At 51.5% G+C, this 16,911-nt stretch overlaps 6 protein-coding genes across 6 annotated transcripts; 2 read left to right on the top strand and 4 right to left on the bottom strand.

The window, feature by feature from the left end:
* Nucleotides 1–340: 340 nt before the first annotated feature.
* Nucleotides 341–2,154, bottom strand: N7443_009604 (uncharacterized protein; the record flags this gene model as incomplete). Its single annotated transcript, XM_056889660.1, has 2 exons — nucleotides 341–1,738; nucleotides 2,098–2,154. 2 exons carry the CDS (start codon nucleotides 2,152–2,154, stop codon nucleotides 341–343), a joined length of 1,455 nt encoding a protein of 484 aa, XP_056736151.1.
* Nucleotides 2,155–3,159: 1,005 nt separating this feature from the next.
* N7443_009605 (exocyst subunit SEC10) lies at nucleotides 3,160–5,869 on the bottom strand (the record flags this gene model as incomplete). Its single annotated transcript, XM_056889661.1, has 2 exons — nucleotides 3,160–3,636; nucleotides 3,707–5,869. 2 exons carry the CDS (start codon nucleotides 5,867–5,869, stop codon nucleotides 3,160–3,162), a joined length of 2,640 nt encoding a protein of 879 aa, XP_056736152.1.
* A 558-nt stretch (nucleotides 5,870–6,427) lies between these two features.
* On the top strand, nucleotides 6,428–7,549 carry N7443_009606 (ditrans,polycis-polyprenyl diphosphate synthase; the record flags this gene model as incomplete). Its single annotated transcript, XM_056889662.1, has 2 exons — nucleotides 6,428–6,938; nucleotides 6,990–7,549. The coding sequence occupies 2 exons, from the start codon at nucleotides 6,428–6,430 to the stop codon at nucleotides 7,547–7,549; spliced, it is 1,071 nt and encodes a 356-aa protein (XP_056736153.1).
* A 420-nt stretch (nucleotides 7,550–7,969) lies between these two features.
* On the bottom strand, nucleotides 7,970–8,784 carry N7443_009607 (uncharacterized protein; the record flags this gene model as incomplete). The annotated part of the gene is made up of 2 exons (XM_056889663.1): nucleotides 7,970–8,615; nucleotides 8,696–8,784. 2 exons carry the CDS (start codon nucleotides 8,782–8,784, stop codon nucleotides 7,970–7,972), a joined length of 735 nt encoding a protein of 244 aa, XP_056736154.1.
* Nucleotides 8,785–10,516: 1,732 nt separating this feature from the next.
* Nucleotides 10,517–13,128, top strand: N7443_009608 (putative C6 transcription factor; the record flags this gene model as incomplete). Its single annotated transcript, XM_056889664.1, has 2 exons — nucleotides 10,517–10,591; nucleotides 10,651–13,128. The coding sequence occupies 2 exons, from the start codon at nucleotides 10,517–10,519 to the stop codon at nucleotides 13,126–13,128; spliced, it is 2,553 nt and encodes an 850-aa protein (XP_056736155.1).
* Nucleotides 13,129–13,743: 615 nt separating this feature from the next.
* N7443_009609 (uncharacterized protein) lies at nucleotides 13,744–14,214 on the bottom strand (the record flags this gene model as incomplete). The annotated part of the gene is made up of 1 exon (XM_056889665.1): nucleotides 13,744–14,214. The coding sequence occupies one exon, from the start codon at nucleotides 14,212–14,214 to the stop codon at nucleotides 13,744–13,746; it is 471 nt and encodes a 156-aa protein (XP_056736156.1).
* Nucleotides 14,215–16,911: the final 2,697 nt, after the last annotated feature.

The raw sequence follows: 16,911 nt of genomic DNA on the forward strand, positions 1-16,911 counted from the left end.
GCATAGTTCGCGTGTTCCACGGTTCTTTACGCTGTATCCGGAGATCAATTGACGTCAACATGGAAGATATAGATGTAAAGAGTGTTTATATACGAGCCTCCAATGCAATATTTGAAAGGCTCTGCAGCAAAGGAAGTTCTATATACAGGGCGCTGCGAACTGATAGATACAAGAATGGAGTGAAGTCCCATGGTCCGACACCAAACCCACGCTCCAATGCAGAGAGCGTCCTCCATGGAAAGACGCCAATTGAAAAGAAAAAAGTTCGCGCGCTAAAGAGCGAGGAAAATGTAGACCCCAGAGGAGGGGGAGAGAAAGAAATGCTAATTTGTAAGAGGTTTTAAGCTCGCCGTAGGAGCTTGCGCCACATCTTCTTCATCATGCCTGATTCGTCTAGATCTGAATCCCAGATGTGCTGTCTGCGGTCTGCTGGCGGGAGTGCTGCTAATTGCAGTGGGTCTTCCTGTGGTGACTTCTGGGATGAAGCGGGAGACTCGGTGCGAAGGTCCGGTCGGGTCAAGGTCATCTTGAGAGTCATCTCGCGATTCCCCGGTAGTCGTTGCGGAATAGCTTTTGACCCGGGTAATGACGATTGGCGCCGTTGCAGTAACGACTGATGATCCACCGATGGTTGAGGGCTTTCTCGCATCTGTGGCTGTGGCAGACGTGGTGCGGGTGAATCATCGAACGATCCTCCCGGGCTCCCAATTATAGTCCCGTCATCATCTTCAAAAAAGGTTCCACCAAACTCTGGAGACTCGCTCGCTGGCTTGGGGGTAGCAGGTAGCTCCGGAGTGACATTCTCTTTATCCTGGTCCAAAGAGGGGAAGCCGAACTCAATGGCTTCATCAAACTTCTGTGGAGATGCCAGGTAGACCCGCAGCTTGAGACGAGCATCAGGGTCCTGGTAATACTGCGCACCCGGGTCAATGCTCGAAGTTGACGAACTCGGGCCATGTGATGGTTGACGACGAGAGCCCGGGCGCGAAAGGGAGCGGCCAGTGCTGGCGATCGGACTCAGGGGCGGTACAGAAGGACTGGGAGGCAGTGGACGAGCGGGCATTGAGGCTGTTGGTCGATGCCTCAGAGCAGCATGTGTAGAAATAGAGAGGGAGCGCCGGAAGGAGGGGCGACGGCGAGACTTCAGCCTCGCTGCAGCTGATTCGGCCACATGGGCATGGTATTCGTCCAGTGACAGGTCTAAATCACCATCCTCATCGAGCCAGCGGAAGCTGTCGTAAAGAGACTGATCCATTCTGGGATCAGGATCGTCCTCGGAATCCGAGTCCGAGTCAGAGTCGTAGAAGACGGTCGATGGCTGAGCGACAGATAAAGTGGCTTCTGAGGGATGGCTGTCGTTGGAGGGTCGGCGACTCCGAGTCATAGGTCGACGATAGAACGCCTCGTCGGCAGCGTCGAGGATGACGCTCTCCCGATAGGCGCTGCGCAAACGGATCCGTTCCTCCGGGGAAAAGAGCTTCTGTTGGACTTTAGCGGGGAGAGAATGGAAGCATTGCGAGTCTGCCTCGGCGACCAAGTAGGCCAATTGTAATGAGCCGGGCTTCCGAAGATTTTGAGGTCTATTTTTCTCCAGACGATGCCTCCTCAGGGATGTCGAGGGGTTCCTCGGGTGGAGAGGGCCAGGCCCAGGACGAGTCCGATAGGAGCCATAGTTTGAGAGGGAACTGGGATCGCTCTGGGCTAGCCTAATGCGCATACGCTCAACATTCGAGAAGAACTGGGCCAGTCAGCGGATTGAACGACAAGGTGGGGCAAACAAGCCGATTCGGCCAATGTGCAGAGTTGGGGGTAGCGCCATGGCATGATAGTGCGGGCGATGGTGGCCTCCACCCCTCTTTTCTGACTTTCTGACTTTCCATTCAGGGGTAAACCCGAAGCTACTCGACATGGTGATGTGCAAGGGTGTTCAACACAGAAAGTGTCGGCTCATCGCGTCCAAAAATTGATGTTCTCCGAGACTATCGAGCCGACTATCGATCCACCAGGCAAGGAAGGGAGGGGGCAGTGAAGATTGAATAGAGAATTACTCATACAGGTGTGTGTGTGTGTGTGTGTGTGTGTGTTTGATGTACATACCTTTCTTCTCACTGCTGGAGGCAAAGACTCAAAGTCCTCGCTGGCCGGTAGTTGCATGGATGCGATATCAATGTCGATCTCAATGCCAAGTTCAATAACCCTCACGGTATGCACTGATCAGACGCATAGATGGTGGCGTTCAATGCTCAATGGTAGGGGGTTATATAGTGTAGGTGAAAGAGAAAGCGAGCGAGGCTTCCTGAATATAAAGATGCAGGAAGAGAGGGGCTCCTGCAAGCGCCGAGTGTTCTACAAGTCCTACATGGATGTATTTCAGTATCATGAACCGATGTGCACAGACCGTGATGTGACAAGATCTATTTGGAGACCTGTCACCTTGACGCCCCCCTCAGTGGAGATGTGCGTTGGCCCTTTTCCCCTTCGTAGCCCCCAAAGTACGAGTTCTTTCTTTGCATTTCTTTGTGACGAGTCATGAACGCCTCGACAGAACGGTTCACGTCTACGTGTGCGTTACCATTTTTGTAACTATAGCCGAGCATCCGGAGTACGCTTTCCTCGTGTAAATTAGCTTCACGATAATCAAAGTATGAGACCGGTCATCCCAGAAATCCCGGATCCAGGTTTCTCAAGGTTTTCCCTACGATCTGGTCATCACTGCTGAAGCAAGGACATATGGTCTGTGACTGGTCACCTGCAAGGATCTTCACGGTTTGAAGGGCCTTATATCATGAACTCAACGAGGAAGAGCTGAAACAGCTCGGAGATATCCAGGGCCCAGTAGTCAGCTCTATTTGAAATCTCGGTCAATGAGAAAAAGCAAAGAAGAAAGATAGGGACAAGGGTCTCAGGGAGACAGAAAACGAGAAAACGAGAAAACGAGAAAACGAGAAAACGGGGGCTCCACCAGATCGGTACGCTAATGCGTCTAAGGAATGAGATCGATGAGATCCAGAACGAACGGGGAAAGAGTACGAGTCACAAAACTACCTAGGTAGCTGGCCAAGGTTCCAGAGTTCTATTCTACCTACTCCATAACTACTATGATCATAAATTGGGTTCAAAAATAAGCTGCGAACGGAAACTGAAGTCTCCACTCCTCTATTACAGTGCATTCAGCACTTGCTGCATCGCCAGCGTGTTCGAGTCCTCGCGCCGCGAGACAAACGCCCGCACCTCCTGCACACTCAATTTGGCTTCGGGCCCAGCTCTGCTCGACCCGCCAGACCCTCCGGTCGCTCCACTGGCGGCTCCTCCACGGATACGCTCACGTAGGGCCTCCACACCGATGACAAACAGGCTACCCACCTCTAGTAACACGTCCAGCGCGCCACCGGGGCCTCTGGTCTCCTCGTCAATGTCCCACGACTTGAGCATGTCTGCATATTGTGTCATGTCCTTGGTCACCATCAAGCCGCCGGGTCCGCTGACGGCGAACCGCTTGAAATGCTCCAGCAGCAATCCGCGCGTCCCTAGGGCGATTTCGGTGAGTACCTGACGGACGTTCGCCCCGCTGGCCGGTAACGACGTGCGGGCGATGTTGTGCAGCTTCGTCAGGAACGTACAAATCGAGGCGCAGGTCTAGACTCGAAGTTAGCTTTGGGCGCGGAGAATTGTATGATACAGATCCAATCTGAGTGATATGACCTACCGGGGTTTGTAACATCTCCAGCCATGAGGCGTTGTCACTCTCGCGTGGTCGGAAGTCATTTTTCTTCTGTCCGGAGAGTAAACGACCAACCCACGCGAGCGAGGCGTCGATCGTCTTCTGTTCGATCGTATTGATCTTCTCCTCGATTCGTGACGTCGTCTGGCTCGTGCGCTTTTCCATGTCACGGCGAGTGGTGATGCTCCCGGTCGCTAGGGGCAAAAGCACGGCGTTTACACACATGACCATCAATGTGGTGATGCTAATAGTCGTTCGGACCGATAGGAGATAGCTGAAGTCCGGCTCGGTCTTGCCGGACTCCTGTTGCGTGGCCGCCTCCAGGGCGGCATCGAGGCAAACATCCACGTATCCGTCACCCATGGTCACAAGTAGTAGAGTCAATAGAGCCGACACGTCTTTGTGTGTATCCGAGTTGACACTCAGTTCTAGCCCACGACCCACCGCTTCCGCAAGCCACTTGAGCATGCGCTTGGCGTCACTTAGATTGGGCTGACCGTCTTCGTCGTTGAGTTTGATTTCAGTAAGCTTCGTCGTCTCCGGGACATCGCCTATTTTGGCTACATGCATCAACATCCGCCGTTGAATAGGCGAGGTGTCGTACGAGTCCAGTCTGTTGATGAAAGTATCTCGAGTTGTAGAGAGCAGTTCAGTTCCAGGTCGAGACAGCGACGCCATGAACGTGGTGGCAGCCTTCTTCCGGCGAGCCTGGAAGCAAGTGAATCGGAACAGGATTGCATTGAATAGTTCCTCCAGGGTGCGTTTCTCGCGTTCGATGTAGGATGACCCGACAAAATAGGGGACAAACAGCTCCTCCAACTGTTGGTCGAGCAGCAATGCGCTCTGCGAGGAGATGGGATCCGGGTGCTCGGTCAATCCGTGCGCTTTCAAATCGTCAATTAATGAGCTGATATAGCCCCGTGAGCTCTGCAGGCATCGTAGAAATGCTAGTGACGAAACTCCGCTGGCCTTTTCTAGGACCATCTCGAGTCGCTGCTGAATCGACTGTTGGAAGACGCGCTGCAGGAACTTGCCTAGGACCTGTTCGTAGTAGGGAAAGGCCCTCTTAATAATTGCCGACTCTTCCTGTACCACTACCTTGACCTCGTCTAGCAAAGACTGGAGGCTAGACTCAATACCAGGAAGCTCAGCATCGGGATCGGCCAACTTTTCCCAAGATTCAGCATCACCGCTCACTTCCTCAGTCACCAACTGACTTCGGTCGATAAAGAACTGATGCTGGTTCACGAATAACGCAATCACACTACCACCGCCGTTGAAATCTTGCAACACGGTAGCACAGTCCTTCATGCCATCGAAATTGGCCTTGCGGTAGAATTCGTCGAATTGTTTCAGCAGGTCCTTCTCAAGAGTTTCCGAGAATTTCTCAATGATCTCTCGTGTATTCCGCCGCGGTGTAGGGCTCTCGTTCACAGATTCCGATGAGGAACTCGCTGTGTGGCTGCCATTGGCACCTGGTGGGTTCTCCTGCCAACTCTGCGGATCCAACCGTTGACTGATACGCAGCAGTTGTCGTGCGATGTGTGCCGAGCGCACTTTGGCCTCTCCCGTGCCGGACCGCCGTAGGTTCTCCAGAAGCGAGATCTCGCCCCGGTTACACACCCCGTCCCAACACTCCAACAGGAAGTGGGCATCCAGCGCCCGACGGCGCTGTCGGTCTAGCTCCTCCAATCTCCTTCCAGTTTCCACTGCCATGTTTCCCGTACCCCCGGCATTCTCTAACCCGGCACCATTGAGCGACGTGTCCAGCTGCTGAAACGACTCAATGGTCTGTCGTAGTTTCCGGCCCAACGTGGTGAGGTTTTGTGAATGCTGAGCTTCGGCGCGTCGCACTGCTGCTGAAAGTTCGTTCTCGCGTATCTCCAGGTCCCCCGATAGCTCGCCTAGTCTTCGCTGCGCATGTTCAAACGTGCGGATGAGGGGCTTCGGGTCGAAGGCTTGATTGGCAACGCCGGTGGTTCCGACGGTTGAGCGACGACCGGAGATAGCTGTATCGGAGAGCGCTTCGATAAACTCCTTGACGATAAAGTCGCGACTGGAGAAGTCCTCGAACGTGAAGCTAGGGCCTTTGGGAAAGACAGAGCGGGCGGGGTTCGAGGAGATTATGGATGCATTGTCGGGCATCATGGCGATTGTAGGATGAAGTTCATGAGCCGCCTTGTGACCAGGCACAGTATGTGAGGATCGGCCAGCTCAGGTGTTGATGTGGTAGGATCTCAAGAATCCGGGGAAAGCTGAGATGCGCGCAGTCGGAGGTGCGGGTAAATTTCACCGCAATGCGATTTAAAGTCACCGCCTGCTCTTGATCGTTTGATGCTACGAAATTTATTACCATATGCAATATGTACAAAGTATGGATAGAAATGAGAATATAAATGGTTAGATTGAAAACTCCTAAAACATTAGAACACTGGCCGAGTTGCCTTGAGGTATTTCTTTAGTTACCCGTATAGAACACCTTGGCCTCAACGAAGAGGCAGTGCAAACGATTCTATAGGCAGCCAAGTTAAGACCTAGACCGAGTTGTCCTTGTTTAGATCATGAAGATACATAAACAAGCTATAGCTATAGCTAGGGCGGACTTGGGCTGTGAAACAAGTTGTACAATACATTGTGACTTGCATGTGGACAAGTACAAGACTTCCCAAGGTTCCCGCTTTCTTTTTTCTCCAACAACCGGCCACCATGGTCTCCCAAAAAGACCGCGAGATCCTGCGCGCAGAGATCCGCTCAAGAAACAACAAGCTCAATGCTGCCGACCGTGAGAATTTGTTGAAGCCATACCTGCCCGATCCTGCCGAATTGTCGACGCCGCAACGAGCCCGAGCCTCGACCTCTGCTTCCCAGCGGCGCCAGAAGGCTCGCAAGACGCCCATCCGCACGTTCATCAAGTCGCAGATCCACCACTTGACCTACGCAATTATACACATCATCTTTGGTATCATTGTGCGATTGCTACAGGCCTACCATGCCGTTGTCGACCGTGTCTTTGCCATCGTCTACCATCACCACCGTACGCCCGAGTTGATCCGCAAGGATGTTCGTGGCTTGAAACGACTCCCGCAGCATCTGAGTGTCGTTCTGACACTGCGCACCGAAGATGATGCGCTGGCGGTGCTAATGGACGAGGTGGCCGAATTGACTGCCTGGAGTTCATGCGCGGGGATCCAACAGCTTAGCGTATATGAAAAGACAGGTATGAACACCTCAACCCACTTGCTTAATCTATACTAACTTTACTGTGTAGGCGCTCTCAAGTCCTGTATCCCGGCCCTGCATCAGATCATCACCACCAAATTGGCCTCATACTACGGCACACCCTCCCAGCAGCCTTCTCTCCAACTCTTCGCCCCTCACCACCCCGTTCACGGCGACGTACCTGATCCAAACTCCGAGAACCTTGCCTTCGCACTTCTTCTTTTGTCCTCCACCGACGGCCGTGAGACACTCGTCGATCTGACCAAGACCCTGGCGGAGATGGCACAGAACGGCAAGCTGTCACCGGAGGATATTACGCCTGAACTGGTGGATGCGGAGATCAGCGAGATCACGACTCAGCCTCTTCAGGCCGACTCGGCCTCCGGTGCTGTGAAGATCCTTAAGCCTGAGCCGGATCTCTTGTTGATCTTCGGGTCTTTCTTGAAACTGGATGGCTATCCTCCATGGCAGATCCGTCTGACAGAGATGTACTGCACTGGTGATCGCAATCACGCTCTGACTAATGGGTATGGGGAAGCTGTTGAGTACCAAGGATTCATGCGGGGCCTTTGGCATTATGCTGGGGCTCAGATGCGCTTTGGACGGTGAGAGAAGAGGACCCAAAAAAAAGCGAAGTTTCCAGTGGGTTGCTTCACTAACACTGTTTGTTATACCCCGTTGGCGTGGAAGCCGAGGTCTACTCATATCTAAATCATAAATACTGCATCTATTATAATTGAAAGCATCTTGAAGCATCTTGAGTTATCGTTAAATATAAGATCAATTGGTATCACTATGTATCGTTATGCTATGCCAGAATAACCGCGTAATTATGCCGAGGGTAATGCGTTCCCGTTTCAAGGGAAGATTGTAGAATGTGAAAGAGAAAGAGAAATGCAGATCCCAGTGCAAGCGCATCCAACTCCATGACCGCCCGAAAAGTTGTAAAAAAGAGCTGTTCGTAATCCACCGAGACGAAGGAATTCGTGCGGTCGTTTCGTTCTTCATATAAGCGATATGAATGCAGTTTCATCCGCCCATACCCTCATGATTCATCCCATCTAATGTCCAAGGCGAGGCAGTGGACCCAGCAGACCAGGGTGTATGACCACGGACACAGTCGAGACATCTCACAATCTCTGTGCCAGTCTCGGTAATGCCTTCGACTGCACAGCTGGAGCAGATCTTCCTCCGTCCGTCAAAACCTTCTTCTGGATTGAACAGGTCCCCGTTGGGTGCTGTTACTGGGACGTTGATGGTGCCGGGACAATTGACGGCATCGCACTGGCGCAAACAGATGAAGCAGGCCCTCTCTCCACAGAGGTCACAGTCTGCGTATGCATCTAGGACGTGGCGTGTGGTGGGGCGTCTGTGGCAGATGTGACACGGACGCAGCGCTGAGGCTGAATTTGATGGGTAGGAGAGCGGCACAAGGGTCTTGGGAGAGACGGGCGGAGAGTAAGGGTCTAGCGGTGCAGCGTATGCATTCGGTGAGAGAAGAGAGGATTGTGGAGGGGTTGAAATTGAGAGGAAGGGGGTCTGGAGGTGTCGGCGTTTGCGAGGGAGGCACCGCGGTCGAAATGAAAGGTCGCTTCCTTCTGGGTGATGGGCCAGGGGTAGAGAGAAACCGCCGTCAAAGTCTGAACGGTCTACCCGGAATGGCACAAAAGATGACCTATGAAGCAAAGTTAGTGATTAAAAACTAAGTGAACAACAACTCGAACCATAGGGACGGAGGAATCAACATCAACGTACGGCCGGGGAAAGGTTGCGGAGTCTTCATGGTCACGCTTGCGTTTTCTCCAACAGGCAATGGAGTCTTCAGGCTCCGAAAAACTAGGCATGAAGGAGACCGTATATGGAGCCGGCCGATGTAGCAAAGGATGAATGGCGAGGTGAGTTTCAAGTGAATGAAAATAAAGCAAGAGGCCTGTCACGGTACTCACCGCCCGAGATCCACTTGTTGGTATGAGACGAGTGACTTTTCCTTCTTTTTGGGGTGAAGTGTTTGACCTGGTATTCATTTAGATTAAAAATAGGTACTTTGTCTTTTTGTCTTTTTGCTATCCTATCTTTCCTAATTTTGCTAGTTCGTGATGTCGACGGAAGATGGGTTAGCCCCATAATTAATGTGATGTTATGGGGCTATGACAAGTCTGGGGCTATTATTGGAAAGACTAAAACAAGCATGGCATTGAATGTCCTCAATTAGAATCAGATCTTAGTATTCATATTTAGAAATCTGGTCTTTAAATTTATTGCATGTTTAATTGATCTTTGCATGCAATTCAATTGCCAGTGTCGAATTCCAATATTTATCCATTGAGCTGTCAAAGTATGACCTACAGAGTAGGTACTATTTACTCCGTAGTCCGTAGATGGGGTATATACTTAGTTAGTTTCCATGTTTTCCATAGAGCGCAGCTACAATGAAGATTGCAGCAAAAAAATTTTTACGAGATGGAGATTTCAGGTCGCGAAGTTGCGCTTTTCGCCCGAGACCCACAAAGGAAATCAAGGCCGAGGTTCTTCTCAACGCGATTGATCCCAAATTCCAGATCCCAGGTCTTCTTTCCAAGAAATGAAGAAATCATAGGAAGCGGCAAAGGTTTTATCCCTCAGGTAGGCTGAAATTAAACTCAGACAAAGACGTAATTCGGTTGGATCCGAGTGGATTCTCCGAAGGATCATCCTCTCCAACGACTTTGAGAAATATGCTCCCCGGATTGCTCTGAAGCAGAAACCCTCGTTAACCCAGATACATTCATGGATCTTGCGGGACTTTTTCCTCGGGACTCTTTTGAACCCAGGGTCAGAACCCGGGGTGTTTCGATGAGGTAGACCAGGAAAGATATGGGTGGTTGGTGATCCGGCACGGGGCTCGGGATGCCGTAGCTGTTACGGCACGGCCTCCTGAGCACAGCCTCAGATATTCTTAGAATCAGGTCAGTAGTCAATAGTCTTGGATGCGAGTGGATTCCGATTCGTGGAGTAGCAATAGCATAGTCAAATTGCCGATTGTCGGCAGTTAGCAGTTCATAGGGAAGAAGTGTCTATTATACACAGACACAGAAAGTAAATAGCCCATGAGTTGGGGTTGGATTACAATTGGGGTTGGATATATAGTGTAGTCTGATCCAGCTAGGTTCAATAGTGTTATAGAAGACATCCAAAGTGAAACAAAATGGCAGATGAACAGACAAGTCACCCACATCGGATCGTGGGGACGTGGGGAAGCCCGATAGCCGGGCGCAGCTCCCGATTCTTTGCTCCGAGCTTCAGCCTTTTTATGATTCGGACCCCCTAGCCCTAGGTTCCTGGCAATTCAGGGTAGCAAATTCTTGGTTGACGTTCGTTGCGTAATCAATTCCGATTGCGTCTCGCTGCTTTTATATCGCGCGACCCTCCGATTTTGAGCCTCGGAGATAACTGAGATACTCTGGACTTCCGACGCAACTGGACTCCTGGACTCCTGGGACAATTCCGATCCTAGCGCTCATCGTTTGCGCTTCCGCTTCTGCAGTTCATCTGCATTTCCCTCGTATGACATGATTGCTGCCCTATTCAACCCTCCTCATGGATGAGGGCTCCGACAAGGCCCCTCGGCGGAAGAGGGTCTCAAGGGCCTGCGACCGCTGTCGCAGTAAAAAAGTAAGTTGTCACGCGATGCGCTCATCCATCTCAAGCTAATCCGCGTTGTCCGAACCTAGGATAAATGTGATGGCGCGCGTCCCACTTGCTCCGCCTGTCAGGCGTCGGGCCAGCCCTGCTCCTACGACCCCCATGCAAAGAAGCGAGGTCTACCCGAAGGATACGTGCGCGGCTTGGAAAAGTTGTGGGCACTGTCAGTGTGTAACATCGACGGGTTGGAAGAGACCATGCTGGCCATGCTGGGAACCACCGCGGAATCGGCTGGGCGCCGCGATAAGCTGATGGCAGCTTGGACGGACGATGGGTCCTCGGAGAGCTTGCACGACACCTGGAAGACCAGCCGCTTATACAGCGCGTTGGATAAGATGCTCTCCAACTCCGAAGTAATCCCTCCTACGACAGGAAAACGATCCCGGAACCCCCACGATGATCCCCAAGACGGTCAATGGCCAATCCGAGTTGACAGAGAATCAACGCCCCTGGGTCCCAATGCGCCGCGAGTCGTCGGACCATCTGCCGTCTCCCCAGCTCTCAAACGAGCTCGACTGGCACAAGCATCTGCCGGTCGCGATGCCTCAGCTAACGGCCCTCATTCCGTGCTACAGCTACCGCCTCAGACGTCTCAATTGCTTGACATTTATTTCGCAGCCACTCACTCGTGGTTCCCCATCATCGCGAAACATAATATTCTCCGCGCTTCATACCTCTATGCCAATGCACCCATCTCCGTTACGACAAATTCCCCAGGGTCAGGGGACCACGCTGCTCTCTGGGCAATCCTCAGCTACACCATCACTCAGTCCCGAACCGACCCGCGCACCGGCCCCACTGGAGCACTGTCTCTTGCCAAAGAGTACTATTCGGTGGCTCGAAGTCTCATTCCGTCCGAGAAAGAACGCTACGAACTCGGCCATATCCAAGCATTGCTTTTACTTACTTTGGTGAACATGGGTTTGGAAGACTGGACGGCCGCGTGGCTGCTGAGTGGACAAGCCGTACGCATGGCCGTGGCCATGGGTTTAGGTTCTTTCAGTGATACGCGAAGGTCCGAAGAATTGAGACAGGGTAAAGCTGTCTTTTTGGGGTGCTTCGTCGCCGATTCCTTGTTATCATTTCGCCTCTCGCGATGCCCTGCAATGTCTCCAAGTGATCTAACCACAGTGGGTCTGTTGGAAGAGGATGGACTGGAGGAGTGGAACTCCTGGGTAGATGTTCTTCCCCCAACTGGGAATTCGCACGGGAAGAATCCTCCTCGGAGAGGGCCATTACTGGCTCTGAGCTGCTTCAATCGTCTGGTGGAATTGGCAAGTATTCTCAACAAGGCAGCACGAAATATGTTGATGGGGTATAAAGCGGATACATTCGCGCAGCAGCTGGTGATAGATCTGAAGCAGTGGGATGACAACCTTCCACTCGGATGTCGTTTGATCGGACCAGAGAGCATCTACCCTGAACGACACTCGGCTCTATTACCGCATCAGAGCTACCTTGGCATGGCTTACGTTTCCACTCTGCTTTGGCTATATTTACGTCTCATTCCCGGAGAACAAGGGCTGCATCGATCTCAGCGACCGGCAACGGAAGGGGCCAAGAAGCTTCTCTATCGCGGATTATCGATGATCACGCAGCACTTGGAGAACTTTCCCATGTGTGGATTCCCTCCTATGTTTGAAAACGCCCTCCGCATCATTTCCGAGCAAGCCTTCTCGCTGCGCCACACGGTCGATTCATTGGATAGTTTCCCATTTGCGAAATGGGCCGAGGAGTTCAGACAGAAGGCAGCTGTCCTGATCCCAACATGGCCTGTCTACGGATCCTTGGCGACGGCGATGGAACGCTGGCAGCAGCCTAACGGTTTTTCTGGTGGTCAGCCTTCTTCATATGCTGGAAATCCGCCTGCCCCCATTATGCCAGCAGCACCGCCCTTAGCGAGCGTTATACAACCGGGCGGTCCTCATGGGCTGGCGCCGCATGAACAAGGAAACTATGTCCCCTCCCTCATGGGCATTAGCATTCCAGTGGACGCACAATCCCTCACACCTAAGGATACAGCCATGGAAAATGCAGAACTCGGGATGATGGATGTCTCCATGCAGCAGCCGATCATTCTAGACAAAGGCACGCCGCGCAGTGCACCCGATGCAATGTATGCACCAGGTTCCAATCAACCACAACCACGCACCCCTGACCCATCCACTCCCAATACCATGATGTCTGGCAAGGCTCCCGCCAGTGATCGTTCTGTTCCAACCGGAGATCCCATGGGATTCAATCCTGCTGGTACAGGTGATCTCGATGCGATCTTCAAAGATTTGGCATATTTGGATACCACCGAGTGGTCCAACAACCGCGAGGCTGGCCTCAAAGACTTCGGTTTCTTAGATGACAGTACCTTCCAGGCATTCTGTCATGACCCGGATCGGTTAGTTGGTTCTCAAACTTTGGTACATCCGCCATCGATGGCGGATATCTGGCCACCTCCAGGGTTTTTCCCGGAGACCTTTCAGCAGCTTCCCGACAAGTCGATGAATGGATGAAGGCCTTTTAGTTCAACTGGGCCTTATACCTGAATTAGCACAACGAATTGAGGCTTACTCGATCCAATTGAGGTATTCACAGTCTTGTCTGGCTTCTTATTGAGCTGGCCAATCTTGACACTTTCTCGTCAATTGAATGGTCCATTGGAAATCCTATCCTCCTGCCTGGGCAAGATTGCCAGCAACATTTTTGGCATCTAATATGACTACCCAGCTGATATCACCACATTCCAGCTCGGTTTTCATAGTCCTGATATCTTCAAAATACCTTGTTGGCCTATAAAATGTATCTATATATCCGCACTGACACTGTCGTGCATCCGGGGGCCCCAACAATCGACAGTCATGAATCCAATATTTAGGGAACGAGTTGATTTTCTCTAGTACACACTGCCGCTCTCTCGGACCTTCATCGGAAGAGGTTCATAAGAACTGAGAATGAATCATTAGAAAGATCTATAGGGTACAGGTCACCTCCGTTGCACATGCTCCTCGATAAGACTCAGGCCCACTTGGTAGTCCGGGCCACTGTTGGACATTCGTGGAATGCGTGCCACTCTCGCTACATCAGGAGGAGTCCTGGGTCTTTTGCTCCTCGCATGTGTCTCCGCGGCTTCATCGGGAAGAGACATAAGATTGACACCTGTTTGGAAGCGGCTGTACCTCGCCGAGAACACGCACACGCTGGGGGGATGATCTACGCGAGGTGCGACTTTCATCACTGGAATCGCCCGACGAGGCATCACCTTGCATACTGTATGGCTCGACCTTCTCCTTCATTTGCTTGAGAGTATGAGGCGTATTTTTGGTGTTGCCAGTCGCGGCATATTCGTTAACGGCCGCTTCATATATTTCAACAGTTTCTTCGTCTTTCCCCAGTGGTACTGTTTCGGGTGGTACAGGCGGATAATATTTCGCCTGCTTTTCAGACTGAGGAATGCTGCTGGGAGCTCCTCGTTCGCGAAGAGACAGCCTTTTGGCACGCCGCGAGCCGCGAGCTTTTCGTTTGAACGAGTCCGAACGTTGCGGCAAATTCTCTTCCGTCACATATGGCATCTTCGAGGAGACCACCGCTGTCAGGCCCATGGCTGCAGAGCCTGTAGCTGTGGAACGCCACAGTCTGTTTTTATCTGGCGATTCAGCATCGTTGCCAGGCTTGGGGCCAGAATCCCAGCGTAAGCGTGACAAAAGAGACTTTCCGTTCCCATTGTCGACAGAGATCTTGCCCACAAAATATGCAGCAGTGACTACAAGAAGGAAAGCGACACATGCCCACAGCGGGTACCAGACTGTAGAAATGTTCCAGGTCGTCATCCCAAAGATCCCCCTACCGACAAGAGATCAGTACTATCCTAGACGGCTCAGCAATTCAGACTAACAGTCACAAACGACAATGGCAGAAAAGCGAATGCCAGCAGGTTGAGACGGGCTACGGCCTGACTTTTTACAACAGTCTCGACATTGAAAACCTGGGTGGAATCCAGTTGGTGAGCTATGTGCCACATTTAGGTAGCAATCGGCACTCACCAAGCTCATGAGACTCTTAAACTGATCCTGAATAACATTTGAAGTGTCCCAATGATGATGCAAATTCTGTAGAATATCTTCGGTTCTTTCAATCAAAGTATCCTGATACTCATCTAGAGGCAAGGGTTGAAGATTGTCCTTGCCAATATACTTTTGAAAGCGCTCCGTAGATGATACATGGAGTCGGAGGTTCTCACGAAGTGTTATCACATTCGAAGTTGCTCTGTGTAGTTTGCGAGTCAATTTCAAAGTCGAGCTGTTTGAGGTCTCGCGATACGCTAGAGTATTTTGACGAGCCAAGTCTTGTCCTGCGGCGCCCCACACATTGGGCCAGTGATTACACCCTTGAAGCAAATCAATGTAAAGCTAGAAGGGACATTTGAGAAGCCGCTCCACCCTCCAGGAATTTTGTCCTCCCAAATGCTTCGAGATTAATGGGAGGATGGCACTATTGGTCATGTATAGGATGATCATATGCTCGTTCTCCGCTCTAGATTCTTCGAATCTGTTCGATTGTATAATCATTGCTGCAACGCCGTGGAAGCTTATTCTTTGCTCTTCAAATTCGAGCGCTGGTGAGTCGGTGTCATTTTGGAAAGGGCCCGTTGAGGGGTAGTTCAGCAGGAAAGTAAAGACTGTACATGTTCAGCAATTGACAGCACATTTGCATTTAGCATATACTTTTTCCTCCGCCATCATAATATGGCATCGCCGCTGCACTCTGTCCATGCCCGTGAGGGCTCAAATGGTCGAACAAAGGCAGGGGTAAAGCTTGCAGCTCGCTGCTGAGGACTTGTCGCAGCCAAGGCTCCGAACTATTTGCACTTATGACACTTATGGTGGTGAGTAGGTTTTCTGGCGCTCGGTTGGCTCATCTACAGTAACATACGTGATGAGGGCTCGCCTCTGAGAGGTGCATTGGCGGAGACAGTCACTCAAGTACGGTCTGAGCTGAGGCGGCAACACCTTTTGGGATCTAAACAGGTTATTCGGGTGGCCCACGTTGATAAAGATCTCCACTGGTTTGACATTGGGTGACTGTGCCACTCCTCTCATTGTCATGATATGCAATTATTTCCGGGCTGTCAGGCTGGGCGATCACGATGTCAAGTGTTTCATGCTGCGTTGGGAGGCTATAAAGGAAACACTTCACTTCAGCCCTTATCAATTCGAGTACTTTTGTTTACGCGGGCTTATTCATTTGGTTATGTGAGCTATTTCTGGGTATAATGGCCGGCGTAAGCCTAATAAATCAAGGCGCTAATCGATCTTGCATAGAAAATATATATATCTAAATTTGGCTACCGGAAGATATAGCTCCCATCAGAGAAAGCGGGAGATAAACTAAAATTCTTCTTCATGTAGCTTCCAGATCGGCTAAGATTTGAATAGCTAGATATGGAAAGAGAAAGTCGAGGAGAGAGGTGCACTCGGTTGTTGTGTCTCATTTTCTACTGTCAAACTATGCAGGCCTATGCACGGCCACGTCAGATTACACGGGCGTTGCAGGTAAAGAGTATGTCTGCAGCCACGGCGCCAAGAACAAACATCTTCCCAATAGCTGGTGTGAGCTATGAGACTGAACTGAATGCGACCTTATCATCGGCTCATCCTATCCATGATGTCTAATTTGCACAATGTAACACAATGACACAGTTGACTAGGACGGGTGCCTTGCACATGACATCAGTGCCTGAGGCAGGCATACCGCGATCGTCGATCCACGGTTCGCCCACTTTTTTAACATTGGAACTCGAACTTGAAGCGGCTTGTCTAGAAAAAAAAAGCTTCGCAAAAATGGCGCTACCTCGGCTCAGCATGGCACCAGTGCCTTTTCCGGTCCCTGAACCCCCTGGCGATCGCTGGATCACCTCCTGAAACTTGACCGACTTCTCCATCGATTCTCCATTTGCAACCCCACTCACTGTCACTTCTGGCAGCCGATCCCTGCCCTGCGCCTCGTCAGAACTCCGCAACCGATGACGCCGACCGTGGGGCGGCGGGTACTCCTGAACTCCTGTGCAGGCTTCGTTGGCTCCTGTCCCGCGTGCTTGATGATCCATCCCCATTGAACCGAGTCGTCGGCCTATCATTCTGATTCTCTCCTGGCCTGCGACCGAATCAACGTTGGCGCCTGTTCTGCCGGACCCATGGATCGCCATACTCCGCACCACCGCGAAAGGGCGGACGTCGTCGTACCCGTTTGTCTCGATGATCGTTGTCCCTTTTTTTCACGTTTCATCCAGGAGCTGCTGC

Source organism: Penicillium atrosanguineum, assembly GCF_028827265.1.
Source record: "Penicillium atrosanguineum strain IBT 20685 chromosome Unknown utg000008l_segment0_segment0, whole genome shotgun sequence".
Taxonomy (NCBI): Eukaryota; Fungi; Ascomycota; class Eurotiomycetes; order Eurotiales; family Aspergillaceae; genus Penicillium; species Penicillium atrosanguineum.